General features: G+C 46.7%; 2 protein-coding genes across 6 annotated transcripts; both read right to left on the bottom strand.

The window, feature by feature from the left end:
• Window positions 1-1,786: 1,786 nt before the first annotated feature.
• On the bottom strand, window positions 1,787-17,345 carry CASP2 (caspase 2). 5 transcript variants are annotated; one of them, XR_013992581.1, is made up of 13 exons: window positions 17,137-17,336; window positions 16,694-16,873; window positions 14,066-14,216; window positions 13,599-13,766; window positions 13,368-13,449; window positions 12,698-12,792; window positions 12,249-12,425; window positions 8,172-8,300; window positions 7,942-8,032; window positions 7,796-7,856; window positions 4,474-4,623; window positions 4,214-4,323; window positions 1,789-4,043 (listed from the first exon to the last, which is right to left on the bottom strand). XR_013992581.1 is itself a non-coding variant. In XM_081038362.1 (12 exons), the coding sequence occupies exons 2-12, from the start codon at window positions 16,762-16,764 to the stop codon at window positions 3,912-3,914; spliced, it is 1,356 nt and encodes a 451-aa protein (XP_080894488.1). In that variant the 5' UTR covers window positions 16,765-16,873; window positions 17,137-17,336; the 3' UTR covers window positions 1,787-3,911. The 5 variants fall into 5 exon arrangements, 3 of the variants coding, with proteins under 3 accessions (XP_080894488.1, XP_080894487.1, XP_080894489.1); XR_013992580.1 differs by lacking the exon at window positions 16,694-16,873 and having other exon boundaries at window positions 1,787-4,043; window positions 17,137-17,345; XM_081038362.1 differs by lacking the exon at window positions 7,796-7,856 and having other exon boundaries at window positions 1,787-4,043.
• A 355-nt stretch (window positions 17,346-17,700) lies between these two features.
• Window positions 17,701-19,580, bottom strand: TMEM139 (transmembrane protein 139; the record flags this gene model as incomplete). The annotated part of the gene is made up of 2 exons (XM_081038656.1): window positions 17,701-19,036; window positions 19,255-19,580. The coding sequence occupies 2 exons, from the start codon at window positions 19,578-19,580 to the stop codon at window positions 18,622-18,624; spliced, it is 741 nt and encodes a 246-aa protein (XP_080894782.1). The 3' UTR covers window positions 17,701-18,621.
• Window positions 19,581-27,790: the final 8,210 nt, after the last annotated feature.

Below are 27,790 nucleotides of genomic sequence, written 5' to 3'. Positions count from 1 at the left end.
TCTGCACTTTCTCTTTATAGTTGTAGTCATTTCTCCTCTACTCCCTATTGGATCTTACCTGCCAGATCCATTAAAAATCCTTGGTCCTTTCCCCACGCCCCCGCATATGAGGCTTTCCTGATAGCACTGGACAGATCTTTCTCTCCCCCTTCTGGTTTTTCAAGCACCATGCAATTTGCCCCTATTCTCTGCTAAGATGGAATAATAAAGTCTTTGGTCTCAGGTTTATTCTCTCGGCTCAGTGGGAAAAATCTATAGCCCCCAAAAGTGAAGAGAAAAATCTCATGCTAGGGAAAGTCACAGAAGCACTATTGTTAGTTAAGGACGCACTCAAGGTGACAGATTGATTCACACCCTGGCCTCAGTTTCCTCAGAAAGGCAGTAAATTAGAGGATTATGGAGATGAAAGAATGCATGCAAAAGTTACCATAATATTTGCCCCACAGTTGGCACTGAAGGAATGCTATCTCGTGTTATGAGACCGAAACGCATTCTGAGAGTTAATGCGTTAACAGCATGTAATTTACCAGGCACCAATCACATTGAATCCTCTACCTTTTAAGGTACAATTTTCCTCATTTCAGATAAGGGAGATCGAGGTTCCATGAGGTTAGGTACCTTAGCCAAGGTCTCCAGTATCTTAAAAGGCTAACATTCAAAATCTACTGGAATCTAAGTCCATGCCCTCACAGCTACATTTCTTCCTTTTTTGTACAATTGAAGTCTCTGAGCCTCCTTTTCCTCTCCTGTAAAGTGGGAAAGTGAAGGCCTTGTGGGGCGTGGGGAGGCTGGACGAGCTCCCAAGTGCAGGGCCTGCTCAGCTGTAACTATCGGTGGCTTCCTCCTCAGATTCGACACCTTCCCCCTTCGTTCTGACATCCCAGTTCATTTTTTCCCCATCAGAGGAAACAGGCCGGGGGAGGGCAGCCCCCAGCTCAGGGAGGAGATAATTTTAGAAGAGAATCCCTGGCAGAGGTGAGCAGAGGGGAAGGGAACTGAGCAGTGAAACTGAACTTGATACCCTTACTCAAGGGCGGGGATGGCAGGGCCACACAATCCAACTCAGATGGACGCTGCTGTCATTCCCGAACATCACACCTCCAAAAAGCTTTCCTGTCCCGAAAATGGGTCCTTCCTGTCCTCCTACTTGTCCAGTACTTTCTTCACGGCTCCGAGACTTCGTGTCCCCCCCTCCCGCGAGGCCATCCTGCCATTCCTTCTTACAGCACAACCGACTGGTTCCGTCGGTCCTCATGCCGTGTGCCCTCAGCGCTGCCTGCACCTGTGATGTGACTCAGTGCCTCTTGCTCTTTCTCCACGACTGGCCCCCAGTCCCACCGCCGCTCCTACAGGTTCCATCTCTTGCTGAACCTCCGTAGCCCATCCACACTTGCGTGCTTGCCTCTCCAGCATGTGGTTTGGACACACCGCACCCCAATGGCTCCCCAACTCACGCAGCCCACTGCTTAGATCGTGTCCTGGCTGCCCAAGAATGCTCTCACAACCTGTGCCCACCCTAGAAAACCTGAAATCCAAAGTGGACCACGTGAGGTAAGCAATTCTATAATCCCCATTACCATCCTATTCCAGCCCAACGTTTCTCCAGCCTTCGTTCCATAGCTTAAAATGGATTCATCTCAGGCGTGGACCTGTACATGTAAAAAAGATCTGGAAGCCAAAGAAGAAGGGGTATGCCTGATGAGGTGGTGAGGAATGTGGTAAGGGGCTAAGAAAATAAAAACACGTGGGCTTCATGCGATTATCTACAGAGACATCAGGCACACATCACTAATAAATACGAGAATTTATTTGGCACCTGATGGCAATACATCCTGGCAGTGGGAACTGGAAAGGTTGTCATCCAGATACTACTTCCATGAGATAAGGACGCAAGATAGGACCTGGCCACACGTCTCCGATCCTCCTGGCTCACAGAACGGTATTTACTGAGCACCAGAAGTGCTGACTGGGTACAAGCCAAGCACGGCGCCAGGCACGGGGGACACGTGGAGAAGTTGTCGCACTTGTGACATGTGTCTTCAGGAGCTAACACCACCAGTGGATAAAACAACACACAAGAACAAACACCAAACTGTGTGTATTGTCAAAAAGTAGTCTTCTACCTACGGTTGCTTGCTTTCTCCCTTTCTTCCTTCAGCAAACATTTACCGAAGACCGGCCATGTGCCAGGCACTGCACACATACAGGTGAACAAGAGAGACAAGGTTTTGGCCCTGGAGCTTGCAACCTAGTAGAGGAGACAGGAATGACCAAGTGAAGCAAGCAAATCTATCATGATAAGAGTGTGAAAAGTATAATACAATGGAGGGATCAAGCAGGACATAGTAATGAAGAAACACAGAAGGCCATTTAGAGAAAACGGCTTGGGAGGCCTCCAGAAGAAAGAGGCATTTCAGCTCCAACTTGAGGAATAAGCAAGCCACCGAGAGCGGTGAGGAGTGGCGCTCGGCAGACCCTGAGAGTGGTTCAGGACAGGAAAGAGCTCAGAACGTTGGAAACTGAGGAAACCACTGGGGCTGTCGCTTAAGAGAAAAAGCAGCACGTAATGAGGTTTGAGGGGGAAGGCAGGGACCCTGTTGGCCAAGTTCCTGGAGTTTGGATTTTATGTGAGGTGCAGTGGGAAACCAAAGGGTTCCAAACAGGGAAATAACGTGATCAGATTTCTATTAAAAAACCCCAAACCAAAACCTGTCATACAGACACTAGATTGGAGCGGGCAAAAATGGAAGTAAAAGAGAAAGCCTCCAAGAACAGGCACGTTGCATACAAGCACAGACAAAAAAGGCTTCCACGGGAAACAAGTAACATGGACAGCAATATGACAACGGCCTCCTGGAAACAGACTTAGTTGGAAGGGGACATAGGGCATATATAATATCAAAAGGGGATTTAACACTGAAACAGAAAGCAGGAACAATGTACATTATCACATCTCTGAGCAGCCAAACAACCCAAGTGAGTAGGATTGTAGACAGATTTCACGGAAGCAGTAAACAGGATGAAATGAAGGAAAAGGAGCAAACAGGAAGCAGACAGATAACTCGGAAGGTTTTACAGAAAGGAACACTTCATAGGAAGAAATAGAAGACCAGGTGGCAGGGTAGAGTATGAAGAAGCATACCGCCCTTATCGGCCTCTGCTGGCACTCTGCCAGGCTCGTTTCAGCAACAACACTCAGAGAAAGAACCAATGAATAGATTTTTGGAACTTGCACGGCAAAGATCGACCAGTTCCAGACACAGGCGTCCAAACACTCCCCTCTGCTGAAAGCCTGGACTCCCTGAGTCCAAAGGAGCCCCAAGGGGCACTGAGAAGACTGTCCCATCAGTGGGTGGCCTTGCCACACGGAAGGAATGCACAGGTCGTTTCCGCACACTCAGCGTCTCTAATCCTGTTTGCTCTTTCAAAGCCAAATGAAAAATGCCTGCATTACATTAGGACGCCTTCCAAACTCACTCTGGGACAAAATGGGTTGGGATATGAAAGGAAAGACAGATGACCACTGAGCTATCTTAACTAACGTAATAAAAGCAATGGCCAACGTGCCATCTACAAAAGCCTCGGGGCAGGAAGTGAGCACATACTTTGAGGAAACCCACATGCCCTCTCCCCACAGAGACACCGCATTCACAACGTCTTTTGCCAGGCTCCTCTACTGCAGCCAAACGCTCCTGGCAACCAGTCCAGCCAGGGCCGGTTCCACAGGGAGAGTGTCACACAGCAGCCGGCCTGCAGTCCCAAACCCAACGGAGGCCACGGGCATGTGAAACCTGCCCGGGAGACTCCCAATCCCTGAGGGGGAAGAACAGAAACTGTAACCCTGAAAAGGCTCCATCATGCCTCCTGTGATCCAGTGGCCTCAATCTGGCATGAATGACAGGGAAGTGGCATCACGTGGGAGGGTGTCCTGGGAACAGATAGAGGTGACGGCACAGAGTGCTACAGTACTCAGACATCTCCTTGCACCGGTGGAACTCCGTGCCAGGGGCGTAGCCTTCTCGCTCCTTGATAAGTGCATTCACCTGGAAAGGTAGAAACCAAGGATCCGAAGTCTGAGAATCGGGTTTTCTCATGATACCGGCAGCACAAGAGGAAGAGTGGAGACTGTGAAAAATAGTGCAAGGGAGGAAGAAGGGGGAACACCGTGGGAGGGAGGTGCAAAAGGCTCACGGAGCCAGACTGAGCGACGTACCTTCACAAGCATATCGGCCACGTGCATGTCACAAGCCCTCTGAGAGAACACTTGAGCGAGGGCCTCAATGTACCAGGAGCCCCGTTTGGTATTACGCATGGCAGCCGTCCCTGCAACCAGGAAACAGTAACCCGTGTGAAGGTTGTGGGACACCCCAAATTAGACTTTCATGGCACATCGGACCCTCCCCGGCCAGACAGCCCTGCACGAAAAGGTGCAAGAGTGTAACATTTGGATTACGCTTCTGGAACTCCAAATACCTTTGAGGCAGGCGTAACCACATATCATGTCTGAGCGAGTGGGCAGGCGCATCTTCAGCAAGTCCTCTCGACCGGCATCAGTCTCCTCACACCCAGGGGACGGGGCGTGGTTCTTTCCGTCTTGCTGGTCGACCCCACGGTCTGTTTCATCTGTAGGAAGGCAGACAGAATGGCCAAAGATGTTATTTCTTCCCATCTCTCTTGGGCCCGTCACAGGCAAGCCCAAGTTCCCTTTACAACCTTGACTGGGAAGAGTCATTTCCAGCTATTGCCTCCAACCTATGTTTGATGAATTAAGAAAACAAAAACAAAAATCATTACTCCCATGCCTCCCCCAGAAGGCATCTGTCACTCAGGGGGTGCACACATCCAGTCTGAGCTTTGTCCATTCTGTGTGTGACAGGGAACGTGCTGAATCCAATACTCCTTATAAAGAGCTAAAAATTGTCTGTCCGTGATTTATTTGTTCATGGAATGGTGTACCTGGAAGCCACAGTGCTTTTTGTTGCAATATGCAACAAAATATTGATATTTTGACTTTTATGATAAAAGGAAAAACAAGTTAATAAGCCCAAAGTATGATTACTACACGTATGCTGTATAAAAGTCACCTCAAACCTGTGTATTGACAAAAAGATTTAAAACTAAGCATGACCAGATGTTTCTAAGGCATTTTTGGTATTTTTAAATCACTTACTTGTTTATTAATGTCATAAGCCAAACTGTAGCAGGCATCCAAGATTTAAGAGACATTTAAAGAGTAAAAACTTAAAATTGGGATAATTTGACTATTTTGTCCTATACAATCAAAAAAGAACACTATTATTCCATTTTAGCAGTAGCTTCTCAAAATAACCTAAGCACACGCCTAACCTCTTGACTCAGGCTTTGTCTACCCCCAGACATATTCTTATGTTGATATTGTTTCATTTGGGGGGTGGCAGAGGTGCTGTCGGTAGGAGAGATAGGGAGGACACACAGCTCATCACACCATAGATAAGAGTATGCTCTTTTATGTTTCCTGCTCCATGCAACATTCAAGAGAGCCTAAAAGGTAAGTGAAGCTTGAAGAATGGTGGAGAAAACAACCGAGACTCGTCAATCCAATGAAAATTCATCAAGCAACTGCCATGTGCCAGGCACTGTTTTTAAGCCCTAGGGACATGGTGAAGACAAAGTCCCGTCCTCATGGAGCTCACACTCCAGCTAAGGAGCCAGTCAACTGGGGTAAGTGGTACTTTTACAGACATCAATCATATTAACTGAAATACAGTGGGAGACAGGGGAGATCAAGTTTTCAACGGAACAGCTGGCTACCAGTCACTCCCCTGAAGGATTTCATGGCAGAGAGAAGGTTCAGATTACCCCCAAAGAGAGCAACTTCTCCCTAGCCACATCTAGTATTGCATATATTGCTGAATATGGGAGGAGAAAATGATCACTAATGTTTTTATTTCGTTTTATTTTGCTGGTGACACCTCCCAAAGGAACGAGGCCAAGCTGACTGTTTCCCTCAGGAGACAGGAAACTCCTCTCTTGCCTTCATGTCGCAGATCTATTAATCAATAAATGTCATTGGCTCTTCCTTCACAATATTCTCCTATCTGTTATTTACATTACTACCACAACTTTTTTAGGCAGGTTAATTTTTATCCATTCATTCCGCATTTATTAAGTGCTACCACGTATCAGGCAGTGTTCCAGGCCTAGGAGTACAGCAGGTGAATAAAAAAGTTCCTACCCTCACATACTCTTTTCTTAGTGCAGCTCCCTGCCATGGTAACCGTCCCAGAAAAAAACCTCATCACATGATTTTTCTTAAGCTCCCAACAGCTCCATACTGTTATCTGTTGAAGTCCATAATCTGAGTCGTGGCTAAAGGTTCATAATCAGCTGGCTCTACCTCATGTAGTTTAGCTACATCTCACGATGTCCTTCTAGAAGCTTGTTTTTTTTTCGTTAGATTAGGGCATACTTCTGACTCAGCACACCATTTTTTTTTTGGGGGGGGTAGAGGGCATCCTTTTAATCTTGTGTGCTTGTCATATTGTATTTCCCCTCTCCCCCTAAAATGGTCTATCTGCTATTCCACACCTACGTAAATGTTATCATTTTAGGTCCAACTGAAGTCTGCTCCACAAAATCCGTTCAAACTAAGCTGAGTTAAAATGACTGTTTCTTGCTGCCTACTCCTTCATATGTACAGTGCGCATCTCACTTTCAGCCTTGCTTACTCGAGGCCTTTGAACTATATTCAAGCTACTTCATGTATATTTGCTTTATTTTCCTACTAAATAGTAGGCTCCTTAGAGAGAGAGAGAGAGAGACCAACCACATTTGCTTTTGCTTTTGTGATTAGTAACTAACGTCGTCCTAGTTGTATTGTAGGACCTTAATAAATAATATGCTTTGGTGACATTAGGAGAATAATAACATCATTAGCCATTTACATTTGTTGATCACACAACAGATTGAAAATTTTTTTTCAATATTTTAAGTCACCTTTAAACCAAACAGTGCCCTGTGAGGGCACAGATCATGTTAGAACAGACACAGCTGGCATTTTTTGTGGATTTACTGAGCCAGGCCCTGTGCTAAGTAAGCCCTTCATACTAGTATGTATTAATTCATTTAGTCATCGCAACAACCTTCTGAAGTAGGCTTGATGATTATCTATATTTTACTTTGAAGAAGTGAAGGTGGAGGGACATCAAGTATCTTCTCTAACTTGACATAACTAGTCAGTGGTAGAGGCAGAAGTGGACTCCAAAGTTAGAGCTTTTAATTATTATTGCTTTCCTCCCGGATGAGAAGCATGCCTGCGTGTCTTCTGCGCCTACTCATGGAGTCCTGGCTCTGAAAGGGGTAACGCAGACTGCATGCGAGAAAGAAGGGGATGGAAGGACGGATGAAACAGGAAAAGTCAAGGGCTGACCTGGGCTTCCGTACTGCCATCCTGCATGGCACACGAATGATGAAGAGGAGAAGAACAGAGGCAAGAATGGCAGGCTGGGCGAAAAGAAAAGAAAAAGGAGAAAGTGGGAAGAGAGAGGAGAGATGGAGAAAGGAAAAGAAGAAGGGGCTAAAAGCGAGAGGGACAGAAACGGGAAGAAGAGACAGATAGAAAACCCGGAACTGGAAGGAGTAACAACAAACCGCATCAGGGTTATGAAGAAGCACAGAAATGTCGGCATCCTCAGCAAAGAGGGCAGAGACACTGACAGAGCCTTGAGAACAGCACATGGCGGTGCACACAGCTGATCAACCTGAGAGCCGTGGCTGCCCAAGTCCCAGCACACCCCATGCATTGGGAGACACTTACAGAGCAAGAGAGGCGGTGGCAGCAGTGAACAGAAGGAGGTGCCCAAGGGTTCCAATAGCACCTGAGAGGAGCAAACAGCAAAGTGAGAGCTGGTGGAAGGCTGGCCAGGAGCCACCACCCAGGAACTGCACGGCCAGGACACTCACCTCCACGGCAGGCCTGGATGAAGAACATTTTCGGCTTGTTCTGTAGACTCGGGCAGTTGGCATTGTCAAAGATCTGGAAAACCTCTTGCAGCTGCCAGAAAGAAAGGAGGGAGAAGGGAAGGTAAGCAGTCACTCAGACGTCCTAGCCCTACAGACAGCACAGGACCGGCAGGTCGGCCCGGGGGGACGTGCCTGAGCCGGACTCACGTCGGCCACAAGGCTACACGCACCTGAAGCAGTCTGCCGTCCACACCGTAGACGCCACCGTCCACGCCGTGAGACAGGAGGGCCACTATGCAGGAGTCCGTGACACGGTGAGCGGGGAACCGGGCAAAATCCTGCAGTTTCTCTTGCATTTCCTAGAGAACAGACACCTGTTAGCCTTGTTCACTGTAGTCAGCACCAATATAAGCTTTTCTTTGGTGTCTGGACCCCCTGCGGATACCGACAAGCGATGCTCAGATCGCTTCCATAAATTAGCGCAGAAGAATGCACACAGCGGGCCTTCCTCATCTGCGGGTTCCCAACTGCGGACTGAAAATACTGTTTCCTATCCGAGGTGGGATGAATCTGCGCATGCAAAAACCTAGGGAAACAAAGGGCCCACTGGACATTTACTGAAAAAAATCTGCATATACGTGGAGCCACGCAGTTCCAACCCACATTGTTCAAGGGTCAACTGTACTCTTTACTAGCTAACTGAGACTTAATTATATCAAAGACTTGAAAGTCTCCAACTTAATCTGACAATGGAGTAACTGGCTCTATTGAGAAAGCATGTATAAGCCAACCACGACACTGGAAATCTTAAGGTAATAAAAGATACCCAAGTCATTTATTTCGAGAATATATAACCTCAAGAGAATACACAAGTATGACCGCTCCTCCAAAGAGGACCATACTATCATTTAACATATAACAGCTGAAATTAAGTTTGCGTGAAGAAGGGAATAAAAACATGCTTGGCACCTACTCACGAGCCTTCTAAACTTACGAGAGATCATAGGTAAGTAAACTGAAGACAAGAAAGCCCAAGGTAAGAACACACACTTTCTAACTGAATTAATAAGACTAAACCATTCAATTAATGGGGATTAGTCACTTGGGAGAATTTTTCCAAAGGTAGCACCACTTAAAATAGGATTTGTAGATGTATTTCTGATAAAATTACCGTACTTCTATAAATAGTCTCAACTCTTGTGTGTGTGTTTTTGGCTGGAGGACACAGAAGAAGAGAATAACCTGTGAACCCTCTGAAATTACATGCAAAATTTTGTGGGCAACTCATTTTCCTGGAATGACCCATAACTTGTTCCTACATTCTCAAAGCAGTCTATGACCCAAATTCAAGTTAAAAACCAATACCACATGGTAAGAGAAAACTTGCCACTGAAAACGTATCTTATTCCCTCATATGTGTAAACTGTAATTCTATAACCAGCAACTTCATGAGGGAGACGCAATGAGAAGAGACTTGATGACAAAGAGAAAAACTGGAAGCCTACGTGAGCAGTGGGTACCAGTGTGCTCTCCAGCCCCATGCAGGGAAGAGTATCGTCTAAGACTATATACTATTTCCAGTTGGTAAATGGAATTATCTCTAAAGTCAAGAAGGAAAAAAGAGAGGATCTTAATTGTTTTGATTCTGTTTCTTTGCTCACCAAATAATTATGTGATCAAAGAGTTGAGTGTCTTGAGAGGTTCTACCAGGAAGAAAGTACTTTGTACAGGTGCCCAATGCACCAAATTATTATACTCATTGCGATTACCTGCTTGTAACTGTATCTCAGAGTTTGGCTACTGTCCGAAACTAGTTCTGCAATAATCCCCTCCCATTTCTGAGTCTCCAGAGCTGAGGATCAGGGTACATGAAGGACTGTATCCCAAGGCTCAGGCCTAAACCGTTCGCTCTCGTTACTCTAAATCTCTCTTTCAAAGATCTCATACCCTCTCATTAAGTATTTTTCCTACCCAGGTAATTCCCAAATTTACATCTTTGCTCCTGACTTCCTCTCAGGGCCTCAATTCCTTAATTTTTCCACTGTTCTCTATAGGTCCTCATTCAATCACCAAGCACTGAAAGTACTTCATGCCATTAGACTATTTTCACACACATTCTTTCCCACTTATTGGTCCACTAACCTGCCCAGGCCCTCATCATGTCTGACTGGCATTATAATATTAACTCCAAACGGGAGTCTCTGCTGCTAGTCCCTACTCCATTCTTTACAACGGTGTCCTGTGTCCAGGAAGACCACATTCATCTTCCTGAATCATCATTGTGAATGCACCACCTTTGTGTTCAAGAATTACTATGATGTTCTCCTGTCAACACGAGGATGTCCGGTTCCTTTGGGAAGACACCCAAGGAAGGCGCTGTGCACCCTGGTCCCTTTATCTCCCATCTTGTTGGCTCTCCTCTGCCCTAGGCACGTGGCGTGCCCACTCGGGCCCTAACGTCACACACACATTTCTCATCCAAATGTGTCCTTCTTGCCTAGGATGCGTTCCCCACTCCTCTCTGCTTTAGTAGCTTCTATCCTTCAAGGCCAGCTCAAGTCTCACATCCTCCATGTATGTTTTCGACCACATCTACCCAGGAGATGCTTTACTTCTTCCTCTTAACGACTATAGAAGACACTGTCTCTAATCCTGCTGGGTCCTTGGGAATATAAGGGGACATACTTCCTTTTCTGCTGATGTCAATACCTTCTTATGTATCTGAGATCCCTTGAACTTAAGGTCCACATTTTTTGAAATCTCTGATACCTAACGTAATTCTCCCCATTTTAAGGTACTCAAAACTTAATGCTACTGCAATTCCAGTTATAGACCAATGGAACCAGAGAATGAGAATCCAACAGGTCCTTGACTCGGCATCAGGTTTAGCATAAAGAGCAATGGTGTTTGTCAAGTGGGGTCATAGGTCCATCAAATCTATTGACTGTCTCTGAAAAACAGTAATAGACAGCTGACTTGGTGATTCACAATTGTATCTTTCTCTATCATCAATGTAAGCTCCCTTATCGACTACATACAATTTAGAAAACCAGGACATAATAAATTCCTAGTAAAAGGAATGACTGGACCAAAACCTGTAAGAAAACATATGGAGTATTCACTTTCTTAAGTGACTTTCTAATAGGTTTCCTTCAGGAGGAATTACGGCTGATATCCCACCCGTATTCCCTTCACGCCCAGCAGGCCTCAGGGGAAAGCGTATAACCTACTTATACTTGGTGACTAAAGCAGCTGTTTCAGCCATGGCTTTGAAGCAAGGGTGGGTTTACTTCTTTGCATGGGCTGTTACTGGAAAGCTGGCAAAACAGCATGTAAAGAACAATATGAGTACCTACTGTGGAAACCAGCCTTACCAAAAGTATATCAAATACATACTTTCCTCACAGAAGCAAGCCAGATGAGAAACAGAGACCACAGACAATGTTGAAGACGAAACAAAGACCTCCCCACCCCCACCAACCTCAACAGATTAAAGGGAATCTCCTAGAAACATTCATTTTACCACTGACTTTCCCAAAGGCAAGTTTAGGAAAGTACTATTATTCTGGAATCAAAATGAAGCACTATTAATAGTATCATTTCACCAACAGGCTATTATCAATTTCAAAGCAGAAACACCTAAAGGTAACAAAGTCAGGAATGTATACTTTATAATCGAGGTTAACGGGGAATAACCCATCAGGAAAATGCTTACAATCTGCAGGAATCGAGTTCAGGAGGAATCTACCTTAAGATCTGCCTTGTGGACACACAACTGATAAAAATAAGGAATTTTTCCATGTTAATTCATTAAACTGTCACAAAATGGTATTTAGAAGGGCAATTGCAGCGAACTTTCATGTGTAAGAATTTTATCTGCCAAAGCCATCTTTACAACTGTAACTGCTCTCCTGTTTTTATTAACTAAATAATTGTCCTGTGTCGTCCTGGCTTAAAAATACCTTTCTGAGTCGGTTGGGTGACTCTCAGCGTCTCCTCACTTCCTGTGTAACAGGGAATCAAGTTGCCGAACACAGAAAAGTGAAAACCCAGCCCTGGACTTGCATTTCTCAGGGAGAGGACAGCTACCCTGAGAAGCAGCTGCCTGGCCCTACCTAGTTGTTGTTCTTTTTAAACTACACTGCAAAGCGGGAGGCAGAACAGAATGAGTAAAAAGGGAAAGAGAGGCTCTAACTCTAGTGCGACATATCCCCGGAGGGAGAGAAGCAGATGTAAGAGCAGATGTTTCTGGCCCCAGTGTTGCCCGGCCCTCTAATGTACATGGCAGCATTTCCTGCCTCCTGTACCTGTGCTGTCTGGTCAAGGAGAACGTGGACTTTGTAGCCCAAGAGCTTGAAGAGGGCGACTAGAGTGCTGTGGTCCACATCCCCTCCAGAACGAAATTCCAGGTCTTTCTCTCCAGTGAAGTGCACATTGCTTAGCACCAGGGCCAGGCCGCGAGGCTGAGACTGCAACCTATAGGCCTGCGGAGGGGAGGCCAATTAGACCATGAGCTTCCTGAGGACAGAAACTATGCCTCCCCCACCAGATGAGACATTTCAGAACACAAAGACATAAATTCTTCTTCTGAACCCCACCAGGTCAAAAGAGAGAAATGCCCACAGGAGACGCTCCATTAGCAAAGAGCTCCTGACTAATAAAGCAGGGAGGAAATGTATGTGCAAACTAAGTTTAGATGCCAGGAAGGGCATCGCATTTCCCAGCTCTTGTCCTCTTGCCACTCTGCAAGACTCACCAGCTGATAGTGTGTTTGATAAAACTCAGGAGTGCAAGGCGTCACCTGAAGGCTGGACGGACCATCTCCGTTGTCTAGGGGATGTTCCACAGTATCTGGGGCACAGAAAGCCAGAAAACTAGCATATAATCTACCCATCAATCCTAGTGCTTCATTATAACTTCAGGCATCCTTTGGTACTGGGCTTTCAATAATTACTGGTCTTGCATTCCACTAATTTGTAAGATCCTCGAGGGCAGAGAGCCTGTTTATTTAGCCTGTATACAGCAAGTATTTAGTCTATATATGCTAAACCTACTAAATGACTGAATGAGACAGATAATAAAAGCCTTGTTCTCATCAGGAAGCAGTTCAATCAGCAGGCTAGTGGCCCATAATGTAGTCTGTTCTCATTCTAAAATAACTTAGCTTTATACAGACAGGCCAATCATGACAGGCAGGGCTGGAAAACAGTAGCTCCAAGGGCTAATTACCATTAAAAAAAATCTGTGATGGAAGGCAAATAGGCCTAAGCAATACCCCATCCACACTGCCCTGCTGGTCTCTAATAGGTCAGTGAGAGAACTGTTCCCCAGATGAGAGAAAATGGGTATCATGCTAGGGCAGTCAGATACCAGTCAAGGAAAGGGACAGCAATCTGTGGGACCCATTTTAGCTTATCAATTCTCACCTGCAGACAGGTGGAGCTTCTTGTGAGGAGGACAGGACTCACACACCGGGAAAGAGACACTCAAGTCGTAGTCACACCTCAACTGTAAGAAATCAGGACCCTCAGACCAGGACTTAGGGAAATGGTCCCGGCCAAATACAACAAAAATCTAGTCTCCCCACCCTCCTTCTCAAAAATGCCATTCCCACCAAACTAACCCTTCTCAACACACCCCCATCTTGGGCTCCATACCGGTGGGAGTACATGCTGAAGACCCGAGAGGGTTGTGAGCAACAGATCCTCCAGGTGACCCTGCTTGGTCTCCCTCAGGGCCACACAGAAGGCATCAAAAGCCTGGGGACCCCTCTTGGGCAGCAAGTTGAGGAGCTCCACATTCTGGCTGAAACTGCCCACTTTGGCCTATGATACAAGAATGAAAATGAAATCATACTTACTTATCTAGCTATCATTGTATTTCTCCAGATGAGCTTCCTAAACATGGCACCATCCATCTCAAGAATTCCCTTTATCGGCAAAACATGCACGGGTGACACCCTTCCTGTTATTCTTGAACCACATCTGTTTTCTGCTAACTGCTCTGGGGCAGAAGGGTATTTCCATTGGCTGAGGAAGGCACTGCCTCCTTTTCCCACTTTATCATATTCTGCTCCTACTTCTACAGCCAATTCACTTGGCTTTCCTCTTTTGCCTCCAGATACCTGAATGTGCTCCCTCATTTCCAAGGTGATGATGTCTTTCTCCAGCAGATGTTCTAAGAGTTCACCCAGCAACAGCTGTTTGGCTAGCACCACTCGGTTCTTTTTTAGAGCTTCCTGATGGTCAGGATGCATTCCACAAACTCCCAATATCCTACAGATAAAAGGCAGAGAGAAAGACTGTGAAGTGCAAGATTTGGTACAGAAGAGTAGAGTGGAAGAGGCATGGGGTGGAAGAACAGAAAGAACAGGACTTACAATAACCAAGATCACATACATTTTATTGAATCTGGTTAAAATCAAAGGATTAAGCAGTAACACACTGACTGTAAGAAAATTATGTATATAATTCTTTACTGAGTATGTTCAACTGAGAACATCACCTGAGACAAATGGTCTGTCTAGAGGAGGGAAATGTCTATCTTGACAAAGATAACATACACACAGCAAGCACACATGTATTCACGAGAAGGAACATTCCTCTGACAGACGAATTTCAATTAGGAGGTTACTCCAGAAAACATTTCATGTTATTAATCTAGACTGCTGAAAGTGATATAAGTTTAACATCATCCTGGGTGAGGAATAAAATCATTTGATACACTGGCAAAAACTCAAACCAATGGCCAGCTTTAATGGAAAATAAATGAGACAGACACACACGTACTGTGTCTAGCCTACTTATAACAATTGTAACTATGGCTTTTAAAGTTTTAAAACTTTAAAAGCCACAGGACAAAATGACAGTAGAAATGATAATGAATCCTGTAAGAACTGGGTAAGTAGAAAGTGTGACAGAAAATCACAGTAGATAAATACCAATGACAAACACAATCACCATACCTTGAGATCAGTTAGAAGTAATGCACATAAAGGATAAATTATGGTAATTTAGGGATGTCTTAATTTCAAGGATTCCTTAGTTTTGTTATTGCTTTGGAAAGAGATCAATTTCTGTTTATGAACCAAAAGAATCCCATTTCCAATGTATAACATCTATGTGCCTAGTTTATATAAATCCAGAGCTCGCCAGCCTGCTTAGCCAGTGTCCAAATATATGACAACTGTAAGGGCCTAATGGTAGTGAGAAAGGAATATGGTCATAGCTTCAGTTTATAATTTAAAAACCTATCCAAAAGATGCATTCTGATTTCAAAGATGTTAAAATGTGCATCTTAGAATCAGTGAAACACCATGTATCTGTAGGATGTACTTGGCTTAACTCTAGGTTAGAGGAGAGAAAAGCAGAGTCTCGGAAGAGCTGAGAGAGAGAGAGACCCAAAAAGACAGCATGAGGGATCCTTAAAACAGAGGAAGTGATCAGGAAAACATTGCCTGGATTGGAAGCAGCTAACTTAGGTTAAAGTTTCGGTTTGGAACAGTGCTGGTCCATTTTAATTCTTGTTACCCTAAAACTTCAGTAAAAACCTGCTACAACACCGCAATCTAGAGAAATCAAAAACCCCATTTAAAATCACCTTAGAACACACCAAGGCAATAATAATGATGACATGTGACCTCCGGTAAAAAGACGTGATATTAGGCCAACCACGAGATAACATCGCATGCAGCTGGATGCTATTTCCTTAGGATACATACCAAAGGCAGAGCAGGTTTACCGGCTCGGTTTCTTCCCCTGGTTTACCAGAGCATTTTTTCCTCATTAGAACTTTCTCCTCCCAGTAGATAAGCTGTAACTGATTGCCCCAGTTGCCTTAATTATGCACAAAGCTAAACGACCAAACTTCTTGTTTTGATTTGAAAAAAGTGTATTGTTTTCTTGTCCCTCCCTTTGATGAAAAATTACCCTTTGAACGGTTCTTTTGATGTGAACAGATGTTTTGTAGGACAAAAATCTAAGGACTAATTTTAAACTTAACAACGTTCTACTTTTGTAATTCGTTTTCAGTTGTTTGATGTGTGGTAGTAAGCACCACCGTAACCCAGTTTTAAGAGAAAGCAGTGCTTTCTTTTAGTTCAACTGCATTTCCCTTGTTATTGCAAAAGACTTGATCAAGTTTAGTTGGTTGCAACAGTCATTTTCTTGGGAGAAAGTTTGAGTGCAAAGCTAGTGGTCAAAGGCTTTGCCATACTTATTTTAGTATCGTCTGCTAACTTTTGATGAATAAAAACCTAAAAAAAAAACCCAAAACCTTCTCCCTTGGTACTCTCTCGACACCATTCTTTAGGTCCTCACTTGCCTCCAGAGAACCTTCCCCCTGCCCCCAAAGAACCTGTTCCTAGTCCATCTCATCCCACTCACAATTCACTAATTGACTTCCAGGTAACTGTCACGTTTCGGATTTGAATATTCAATAAAAAGCTGCTTAGGTTTCCTCTGAACCATCATCGCTTCTCCACACTTGCTCTGTCCTGTATTCCATAGTAAGCGGAGAGACTCAAATGTGCACTTTCCAAAGTAAATCATCTAGAACTTGAGCGCACATCTGGAAGGGGAAAGAGGGTGGAGAAAAAGGACCCAAAGGGCGTCCTTGGTTTTCCGTCCCGATGCAGGTCCCGGGTCTGAGGTCTTACATTCCCCTTCTGGCTCTGGCCCAGGAGGCAGGCAACTACCATCCTGGGAACCGGCTGCCATGACAAGGTTTAACTGGGGCGGAGAAGGACACACACCAGGTGCCGGGGGACACTCCCTGTCCTGTAGGCACTCCAGTCCCACAGCCTGTGCTGGCTGCTTTGCACATCGGGCCATTGTACCCAGGCAACAGGGCTCATGATAGCTCCAGTCCACATCAAAGGCACATCAGGCAGAATTCCCAGGGCTGCAGGTCTCATCAGGCTCGAGTGTGGTTCCTCGTAAAGGAAGAAAGGGAAAGGGTCTCTTAAATGCCCAGATGAGGCGGGACGCGAAGGAGCCCCGCTGGGGTGCACGCCTCCAGGCTGGGCGGCCTCTGCGCACGGGGCACGAGGCCGAGGAGAGGCCCGGCCGACCGGGCGCCCCTTGGGGGCGCATCCCGGCCTCCCGCCTCGGCAGGAAGCGCGGGCACCCCACGCCTGGAACCCCGATCTCCCGCCCCGGGCCCCACGAGGGAGCCCTGGGACCGTCCGCCACGCACCTGCGTCCCCTGTCAGCGGTCATCAGCTCCTTTGGCTGGAAGGCGGGCCGGGAGCTTGCGATCGGCGTCGCCATGTCTCGCTTTTCCCGGGCTCGGAGCGGACCGCCCACAACCCACACACCCCGAGAGGCGCCGGGGCCTCCGCATCCCAGCCCCGCCGCCGGAGCCCACCGCGCCTGCGCGCTGCCGCCCTTAGCACCACCCCCACCGAGGCTGCCCCGCCCTCCTGCCGCCAGGGGGCGCGCGCGCGCAGAGCTTTGGACGCGCGGTCCAATGGGGTGAGAGCGCGGTGGGCGGAAGCGGAAAAGGCGGGCGCACAGGTGGGATCCGCCCCGTCGTAGGTGGGAACGCGGTGGAGGGCAGAGTGCCGGGCTGACGGGATGACAGCCCTGCAGGGGGCTCCAGCGCTTCCTATTGGAGAGTCAAGAGCATCTCCTTAGACCAGGGCTGTCCACACGGCGGCCCGCGGGCCAACTGCGGTCCGCAATCCATTGTTAATTGGCCCGGAGCAAATTCCAAAAATATATTTAGTTTACTTAAATAAGCCAGGTGAGGCAATACGTACAGCACCTCCAGTGAGTGGCCCGGCTGTTTGTGTATTTTACCGCATATGGCCCTTGGTGAAAAACGTTGAAAAGTGTGGACATGCATGCAGACACTCCGCCACCCTGCCTGGAAGCTCAGGGTTATCCCTGCTGACCCTCCCCTCCACCCCGTCTCAAACTGGGAAGTCTCAGCCTGGGGCTGCGTTGCTCCACTGCTTCCCCCGTTGCACGGGCAGGAACTGTCCCACGTGGAGCAGGGTCCCGCACAGCTTGCATTAGCTTTGCTCCTCTAGGAGGCGGGGCGTGCGCTTCTGCGCCTGGTCACCCTCAGCCTGCCCTGTCTGCAGACCCGGCGGGTCCCCCATTCTGTCCACACCGAAGTCTTCCACCTCTCACTAGCAGTGGTCCCGAACGGAGACCCAGATGTGCGGATGGCCTGGCTTCCTCTCCCTTGTACGGAGAACACCATGGGCTTTGGGATCAGAAGAGCCAGAGCTCAAATCATTTTCATGCTATTTGCTAGTACTGTGCCCCTGTGCAAGGAATCACTTGTCTGACCCTGGGGATCCTCATTTTTCAAGTGCAGGTAATAATACCTCCCATGGCGGAGAGGCCTAAGCGATCTGATAGAGAGGCAAAGCACCCTAGAACAGAAGCAACAGAGCTGTCACTTAACGGTTGTTTCTTTTCTTCATTCCCCAGATTCTGTGCATCACGACCTCATCTCACCCTCAGTTTAACTCCGGAAATATCGGACATGGGGTAGGTTTCTGAATGTTGTCAACTACGAAGGGCTTACCCTAAGCCTGACTCCTCTCTGGGTTAAATTCCCCATTTGTTATGTCCAGTTCCTGACACATAGCAGGCAGGCGTTGGCAAACGCTGGTCAAATAAATGAGTGGGTCTGGTGCGGAGAGATGATATATCCTGGGAAACTCTGTTAGGGGGGTGTCCAGTTGTCGTCATGGAAAACATTGTCATCATCAGGGTGACCAAAGCTGACATCATAGGCGGGGGGTGGAGTAAGAGGCTCCAGTTTGGGGAGCGGCTCCAACTTGGGGAGTGTCCCCAAGCTCTGCAGGTCAGGAACAGTGGCCACTACTCGTGGTCCCCGAAGCCGCAGGCTGATTAGAGCTCCTCCAGGGCTTCCCCGGGTCATAGACCCCTCTGAGCCCACTCGCCTCTCCAGTCTGTCTGTCCTGGGTCCCTCTGGATGGCTAGGCTGTCTGTCTACAAGTCCTGGGGGGATTTCAACACTGCTGTAGGGGGGTGGTTGATCCAACTCTTGCGGGGGGCACTGTGCTTCTAACACCACGGCCTCTTCATAGGTGGGCACCTCAAAGGCTTCGTTGTCCCTGAGGGAGGAGAAATAAGGTCATTGGTGGCTTCCTAAACTGTGTCCTTTTTCCACTTTCTATCTACCACAAAGGACCCTTCCACAAGCCCGTGACCCCTCCTCTCGCTGATACTGGTGACAGAGGAAAGCAGAGCCTGTATGTCTAAGAGACTAGAAGGACACAGGGAGAATGGATCCCCGGTGAAGTCCTGCAATCCTGCCCACACCTTAACTCACCGTGCATTGGCGGAGGCCCCTGGGTTCTCTGTCTGCACTGATTGGAACACCTTTTTCAGAAAACAGGCCAGGAGGCAGGCACACATGAAGAAGCCACCCGAGGTCAGAAAGAAATAAGCAACAGGGGCAATGTCCGGCTGTATGCCCAGCAAAGCCAGCCCCAGGAGGAAGGAGGTGCAGCACAGGTAGAGAAACAGCTTCTCCAGTCTTCCCCACCACTGGCTGGGCACCATGGCCCTTCCCCAGGCTCCTGCAAAGAGACACACAGCTGTTGTGTCTAAACTAGCAATTGGCAGCGTGGCTGGGTCAGACTCCAAAGTAACCATATTAGACACCTTTCTGGATTTCAAGTCAGATTATTGGGTTTCAAATCAGATAAATGAGCAGCAGGGTCCTCTCCAGCCCAGTAATTCTTTTTAGCATCCCACTGTTGTCCCAGAGTATACGTATGTGTGGGCTAGCCAGGAAACCAGCGCAGGAGTTCTGACTCCCAGCCCTCATGCCAGTTGACTGGGTCACAGTCTGCCTTCCTTTCTCCTCCTTCCCTGTGGTCTCCCTTCCAGCTCTGCCTTTCCACACACACCATCCAGGATCCAGTACTGGGCGGGCTCTGGGGCCTTGGGGTTCATTGGCACCCCTGGAATCCAGGTGATGGGGCAGGCCCTGCCCTTTCTCTGTTACTGCTCTTGTTGGACCTCCACCCTCTAGCTTCCCAGTCCGAGACCCTCAGTATGACCCTGTTGGGATGAGTAGGGAGGGAGGGAGCATCACTCACCCTGTCTGACCCCACCTTCCTATTTCCTCCTATCAACCCATTCTCCAGTTGGAGGGAGAAAATGCGCCTAGGCCCAACACAGCCACAGGGACACAACTAAGTGAGAGAGAATCTTACAGACAAAAGCCTAGGGCGGTGACAGTGGCCCAGATAACTCCTGATCTCTTTACACCCGCCACCTCTGCCAGGGTCTCCCATCCTCTTCTGGCCCTAACGCAGTAAAGACAGATTTCTAGTTTCCTGCCTGGAGTTACCACAGTTGCCTGGAGTTGCTTCGGGGCTGCGAGGTTAGTAGGGAGAAGCCTTTCTTTCGTTTGCAACACAGCAGCAGCACCAAGGCAGCTGTATCCCCAAACCAGCCTGTCAGGAGTTCCCTGAACTCTGAATAGCAAGGACTCACAGACTCTGCAGAGGGGCCAGACCTCCTCCTTCCACCCCAGCCCCAATCCCAGGACCCTCCCGCCCCTCTCACCGGCCTTAGGAGTTCCTCCCACACCTGTCTGGACCAGACTCCGCAGAAAGTAGGTTGTGGGGGGAGTCCGAGGCGGGGAGGAGGTGGAGCCCACTGGCCCCACCCTCTCCTGCCCCAATCCCTCAGTTCCTGCCCCGGCTTCATTCTTCCCTGTTCTCTGTGAGGCTGACCTACCTCCGCACCTTGATTTTTTCCTCCCTCCATCCACCCCCTGCAGTGCCTTAATGAGAGGCGCCTCCTTCCCTCCCCCAGCGATCTTTGTACTTCAGGCCAGAGTTAAATTCCCCTTTCCTTATTCCTTCTCAATCCGGTGTGTGCTGAGCAGTTCGCCTTTATATTCAGGGAATCTGTTTTGTGCCTAGAGGCGGAGACTTTGGTTTGTTTAATCTCTGTAAATCACATAGTGCTTTGCATACTGTAAACTTTGGTTTGGGCCGGGAATGAATAGTGCATTCTGCTTCTGTTGCCTTGGTGCGTTTTCCATGAACTCCTTGTTTTCTGCAGACCTGAAAGACGAGTTTGTGTGTATGCTTCTTGGCCAGGTGAACTCTCGATTCTTCCGAAACCACCTTGGAGGCAAAGTCTGCTGTGGAGGCTGCCTCCACAGTGTAACCACCTATGTCTGTCGCTTTGCCTGTTTGTATAGTAATTTTCGGTATATGCACCTTTTTCCCCCTGTGAGCTTCTCATGGTGAGTGATTAGTTTCAATCATCTCTGAATCCCTGCAACTCACTCAGGTCCTGACAGACACATAGTAGGTGCTCACTAAGCGTAGCTAAATGTTTTGATTAGAAGGCCACCATTTAGCCTGGCCTCACCACACACGGGAGAGCCAGGACCCACTCTTTTCAGTAAATCTGGGTGAGGCGAGTGCTGGGAGGTGCAGAGTGGCTGGAGGCACACTGTGTCCTTGCAACTCAGAGAAGGATGGACAAGGCTGTACTGAGTGCCTTCAGAGTCACCAGTGGACAAACGGAGGGGAAGATAACGGGGCACAAATCTAATCCCAGGGACAGGCGTGCAGCATAGCTGGGATTGCGGCAGCAGACGATGTGTGAGCATGAGTGTGTGAGCATGTGTGTGTGTGTGTGTGTGTGTGTGTGTGTGTGAGAGAGAGAGAGAGAGAGAGAGAGAGAGAAGGAAGAGGAGGACAGGGGAAAGGAGGGGTGTGTGGGTGGATAGTGGTGTATAGTGGGTCATCATGAGTCTCTGTCCCAGACGGACAGAGAAGAGGGAAGGCTATGGTTGTATAAATGAGGTGTGGCTCTATAGGAAGTGGGAATGGAGAGAGGGAGGAGACATTGTTGTTATTTTTGTGTCCACCGGTTTCCTTGCTCTTCAACTCATACGGGAAAATGTAGGTGGGATCAGAAGAATTTCAATCTATAGTTAATATAGTAATAGAATGAAATTGGGTAAAAACCAGTTGGTCCGCATAATAAGTGTTGATGTAAGAACGTTCAAACCTGTAGAGAACGTGTATAAGACTTTATTTGAGCCCAAACTGACAACAGTTGCCAGGAAGCAAGATCTCAAATGCTCCAGAGAATGACGGTTTTGCAGTTTCTTTTATGCATTTGAAATTAAGGAGGGAATGTAAGGAAGATTACATGGAGGTGGGAGAAGGCAAGGCGGGTTTAGATGACAGGATACTCACTATCCTGTGCTCTCTCGAGGGTGGTTAGGCCTTCGCGGTTATGACTTCTGGCATCTCAAAGGTGTGTGATCCTAGATGCCCAAGAACAATGGACATGGCCGGCTTCAAACCTCTCACGAAAGAGGTGATAGACCCGGGGCCTGACTCCCCACCGGACCCGCTCAGTTGGGAATTTGTGATTAGGTCACCCATGAGGTTACTTTCCCTAGGACCCCTTTTTATCTACATCTTGTGTCATGTAATTTTCCCTTCTTTTTTGATTATTTCCTCCAGTTGAATTCTAAGAAATGTCATTATTGAGAGAAACAATGTGAAAGTTTTAATTGTCCTGAAGGCACATGGCCAAATGGCTTCCCCAAGCTTTTACTTTCCTTTTTTCTTCCATCAACTTAGTATCCTTAGCAACATTTGAATGCCCCACTTAATTCAATTGCCATTCCATTTTCTACTCAGCTGCCTTCCACAAACCACCGTGCTAGAGGTTGGGTCACCTCTCTTAGCTGGCTGCCTGTGCCCACATCATTTGTGAGGGTGATGGTGAAGGGAAAGGGGAAGGCAGGGAAAAGGGAGAAGCGGACATAGTTGACAGGCTTCTGGTGAAGGGTATCAGATGCCTACCACTGAATGCTCTCCGTTCTTACATTTCTGTGATTTTGTGTTTCTGAATCTCGGTCTGCTTTATACTCACAGCCAACACGTATGCACTGTTTTGTGTGTATTTGTGCTAAATACACACATTAAGTAACTTAAAATATGTAGAATGTGATAAGAGGTAGTTACTGTTACTATGTCCATGTGAAGGGTAAGGTCAGCAGCTTGAGGAAAATGTATAATTAATCAAGGATGGGGTCAACATTTGAACCCAAAGTCCCAGTCCAGAACGCTGGCTCTTACCTGCTCTGTCATCACACGCTGAACTCTCTTTTTGGCTGCCCTAAGAATGATAATTTAACAAAACACCTCTGATACTCTATGATCATTACTCTGGTCTTCCCTGGAGAAGTGGTTAGAAAGTATTTTCCCATTGTTTGGCATCTTAAGAAAAGGCTGATCTTCAGACAGCAAAGGCAGCAAAAAAGAATGTCAGAAGATAAAATAAGGTTATTGATCTGTAAGGAAACGTTGGGATATTAAGATCCCAAGCTCTGTGTCAGGATGCTGATCATTTATGGGCGCATTCAGACTGATTCTAAAAGATAACACTTTCAACTGAAGGGCTCAAGAGGCCCAACATGCAGGTGACTTCTTCTAAAAGGGTGTTGGTGGTGATATGTAGCATGTGTGTAGAAACACTTTGACCCACAACCATCGTCTCATTTGATCCTTAGTAACAATCACGTGGGGGTAGACCTGATTATCATTTTTGTGTTACAGAGGAGGGAGCCAGCTCAGAGAAGTACATGATTTGTTTAGTTAGAATCAAACTCAGAATCGTGACCTCCTCATTTCATTGACAGTGTTTTTCTCTGTTCGTTGCCTTACTCACAGCTCCTCCAAATGTGTAGGGAAGGTAGATGAATGATTTAACATGAAGTAGGTGAGAACGTTGATATTTCTGGGATGGAAATGCTTCCAAAGAATCATCAAGCATGTCAGGATAAAGCAATGTTGTCACGTCACTGACTAGTTGTAATATTGTACAAAGCTCGCTGGCAACGAACTGAGTGAACAGCAGGGTCCAGGCTGTCACTCTTGCTCAGACGTTCAGCACTAAGCCACAAAAAGCGATTCTGGAATTTGACAAATTGAGCGTGGTTGTTGCCAAGGGACAGAAAAAGCACTGTGTTTATTGGAAATGTCTACAGACTGTGGCAATCTTGCCACAGGGTCCCACTTGCATATGTCCCTAACTGGGAGAAAGCAGGGAGGCGTTGTGGTTAATCACATATTTTGTGGACTTGACCAAACCAGCTTTCAAATCTCAGTTCTACCATCTGTCAAACTTGGATTCATACGTTCTTTATTGTTCACTTGCTATGTGGGACTCTGAGGTGTATACAGTAGATCCCACGGGAATCTCACACTCAAGGAGCTGACTGCCCAGGAGAGGACAGCCGTGTATGTGACTAACTGTAAGACAGGGTACAAAGTGACCAGTGCTGTGAGCAAGTACAAAGTGCTGCTGGGCTTCAGGGGAGAGACTTTGTGCCGAGAAGGGCGGGGCTCAGGAACCCATCGCAGATAAGAGTGGGGTTTATTTACATTCTTCTTACATCCGTCTCATTACTAGGCATGGAGGAGACAATAAATACTCAGAGTATCATTTATCGGTAATTGGTGAATACTTATAGACTTTATGATTCCTGGTTTTGATCCCTTGATCCTCCCTCAGTTGCCTGCCCCTGCTCCCCCATACCCTTTCCCAGGCTTTTCCAGTCTGGCCTCAGCTAGAGCCAGTCATAGCCTTGAACGTGGGCTTGGCAAAAGAGGCAGTCGGTCTGCTCCAAGGCAAGGGTTTCCATTTTCCCCACCGTCTGTGAAGACATTGAAGGAACTCTCTAGGCAGGGATTAAGGACCTGGGACAAACAAGGAGCACTGGTCCAGTTTGTCCCCAGCCTCCAATCCTTGTTTAGCCCGGGGTCCAAGTGGCTACCTCTTTCTGCTTCCTGTTGTGCATATCCTTGGAAATTGTGGTGGAACGAAGGGCTGTGATTCCTCTGGGGAGAATAATGAATAACGGCCCCAAACTCCTCTACTTGGACCCCTCTCTCTCTGAACCTGCCTGTCTCCCTGGCAGCGTCATTTCCCGGAATCTCCAACTTTTTTACTTTGTGACTTTATCTGTCTCTCCTTTGATCTTGTTATCTCCTCCTGTTTTGGCTACCTTCCTGACTTTTTCTTTCCACTTTCTTTTCTTTGTTCCATTTATTTGATAAGCATATACTCAGCATGTATTACGTGCTTAAAGCATCAGCTACAGGTGCATAATTTGTGGGGTGCAGCACAAAATGAAAATGCAGGGCCCTATTCTAAATTGTGAAGAATTTCCAGACCGCGATAGCCATCGCCGATCATAAACCTGTCGTGAGGTCCCGTGGGAGAGCGTAGGTGGCAGGTCCCCGACACCGACCTGTGTGCATAGTCCTCTGGTGAAAATATCTAACATCACAGAATTACATTTCCATTGCATTCCCTGCCAAACATTTTTCTCCTGCCAACATTCCAATGCACATAAAAGAGGAAAGGATAGTATAGGGAATTCTCTATGTACCCATCATGCAGCTTCAGTAATGACCAACATTTTACCCCTCTTGTTTGTCTCTTCCTTCCTATCTTTCAAAAGGCAGCATGCCACTTCTACCCTAAGCATTTCAGAATGTAATTCCAACCGGTGAGAACTCTTTTTGTGCACAGCCATCCTGCCATTATCACACTGAATGAAATTAATATTCATTCCTGGATGTCACCTAATAGCCAATCCATGTTATTTCCCCCCAATTGTCTCAAAAATGTGTTCTGACAGATTGTACATTCTTTTAAAATATTTTGAAAACTATAGATATTTATGAAAACAATTCAATCAGAAAATAAGCAAAAGGCATGAATAGATATTTCACTGAAGAGGATGTACAGACGGGAAATAGAGAAGCACACAGAAAGATGTTCACCATTAGCCTTTAGGGAAATGCAAGTTAAAACCACAACGAAATATTACTACACACGCGTGTTAGAAAAGCTGAAATAAAAAAGAGTAATACCAAATGCTGATGAGGCTGTGGAGAAACTCACGCATGCATTGCTGGTACAGTTTACTCAGAAAAAGGGGGCAGTTTCTTACGAAACTGGACATGCGCTTATCCTACTCGTATGACCCAGCTGTTGTACTCCTGGGCACTGACCCCAGAGAAATGCAAACTTACGTGCACACAAAAACTTGTCATGAATGTTCATAGCAGCTTTATTTGTCATAGCCTCCGACCGGAAACCACCCAGATGCCCTGAAACAGGTTAAAGAAACTGGCACATCTGTACCTTGGGACACTACTCAGCAATAAAAAGGGAACAGACTACTGATACATGCAACACCTTGGGTGGCCCTCAAGAGAATTATGCTGCGTGTAAACAAGCCAGTCTGATTCCATTTATGCAGCACTCTTGAGAGACAAAACTATTAATATATGAAGACCAGGTCAGTGCTTGGCAGAGCTTAAGGAAGTGGTGGGGGGAGGGAGGGCGCTGTAACAGGGTAGCCTGAGGGACCCTTCTGATGGGAACGTTCTGAATCTTGACTGTGGTGGTTACGTGAGTGTACAGGTGATACAACTATTTGGAACTCAATACAGACACACAAAGAGTTCATGTGGAACTGGTGAGGGCTGAATAAGGTCTGATCATATTGTCAAGTTTGTGGTGGTGTTATTGTACTGCGGTTAGGCAGAATGTCACCACTGGGGAAACTGAGGAAGGGGGTATGACATCTCTGCATCATGTGTAACATTTACGTGTTAAAAAAATATGGACATTTCTGGGAGGATATGCAAAAAATTGGAGTAGGAATGGGAAAGGGGAGACTTCACTTTTCACTTGACATCGTGCTGGTTTTTTCTTGGTTTGTTTACCACGTGCATACAATACTTTTTGTTGTTGTTGTTAATCACCACTTATGTTTTGGCTCTAAAAAATATCACTTTTAGGAATTTTATCTGAGAAGGTTGCGTTTTAGAAGCAAAATGTTATTTGGTAAGCTTGGAATTTGAATTAAAATCCAAGAAACTGGTTCACAATTCTGAGTATTGATATAATTGCAAAATTTGGTATTACTTAACCACTGTTGATCAGAAGGAGAAAGAGAAAGAAGCTAAGAATAGGTATAAAATTCTCTTTGGATTAAAGCAAAGAGTGTTCCTTTATTTAATAAAAGATATAGCTGCATTTGGGTGCTTTTTTTTTTTTTTTGCTGAGATGGTTAATTTTATACATTTAAACTTCACTGAGTAACGGGGTGCCCAGATGGGTGATGAAACATTATTTCTGGGTGTGCCTGAGGGTGTTTCTAGCAGAGATGAGCATTTGAATCCGTAAGCTGAGTAAAGAGGGCCCTCACCAGTGTGGGTGGGTGCTGTTCAATCCTTTGAGGGGCCCAACAGGACAAAAAGAGCCAGGGCGGGGCCAGTTGGCTCTCTCTGAACTGAGACACCCACATTCTCCTGCCCTCAGATATCAGCGCTCCTGGTTCGCAGGCCTTTAGGCTCCCCCTGCTTCCCTGGGCCTCCAGCTTGCAGATGTGTGACCGATCAGGGACTCTTCGGCCTCCATAATCACGTGAGCCAAGTCCTCATAATCGATTTCTGCTTTGTCTGTATAGCTATAAATATGCTCTGTGTCTTTGGAAAACCCCGATTGATACATTCATTGTGGGTTCTGTTTGGCAGAAATTGTTCAGAAATTATAATCTAGATCATGTGTGTGAGGGTTAGTCTAGAAATTGTCTCCTTCCTCCGGAGAAGATTAAATTCTGCTATTGGATTAGGAAAATAGGATGCTGGTCTTTGAAGAAGAATGGGCAGAGCTGGGAACAAGGCATCTGTGGTAAGATTACCCCACATTAACCTGGATACGATTTAGGATTAGGTAGTGCAGTTGGTACCTTTAGAAAACAATGGGAAGAACACACAATTGTACCCAAATGT

This window comes from Rhinolophus hipposideros (genome assembly GCF_964194185.1).
Source record: "Rhinolophus hipposideros genome assembly, chromosome: 25".
In the NCBI taxonomy this organism is placed as follows: domain Eukaryota; kingdom Metazoa; phylum Chordata; class Mammalia; order Chiroptera; family Rhinolophidae; genus Rhinolophus; species Rhinolophus hipposideros.
The sequence above is the reverse complement of the archived record's forward strand: the minus strand, read 5'-3'. Positions and strand labels throughout refer to the sequence as shown.

Bases quoted from the DNA above. Each gene is read 5' to 3' on its own strand.
- CASP2 (XM_081038361.1), bottom strand. From the start codon at position 17,210: ATGGCGACGCCGATCGCAAGCTCCCGGCCCGCCTTCCAGCCAAAGGAG. The intron at 13,450-13,598 runs GTATGGAGCCCA...GATTTCTTACAG, and splicing joins TTCAGCATGTACTCCCACCG to TTGAGGTGTGACTACGACTT. The intron at 4,044-4,213 runs GTACGTCGCTCA...CTACCTTTCCAG, and splicing joins TGGCCGATATGCTTGTGAAG to GTGAATGCACTTATCAAGGA.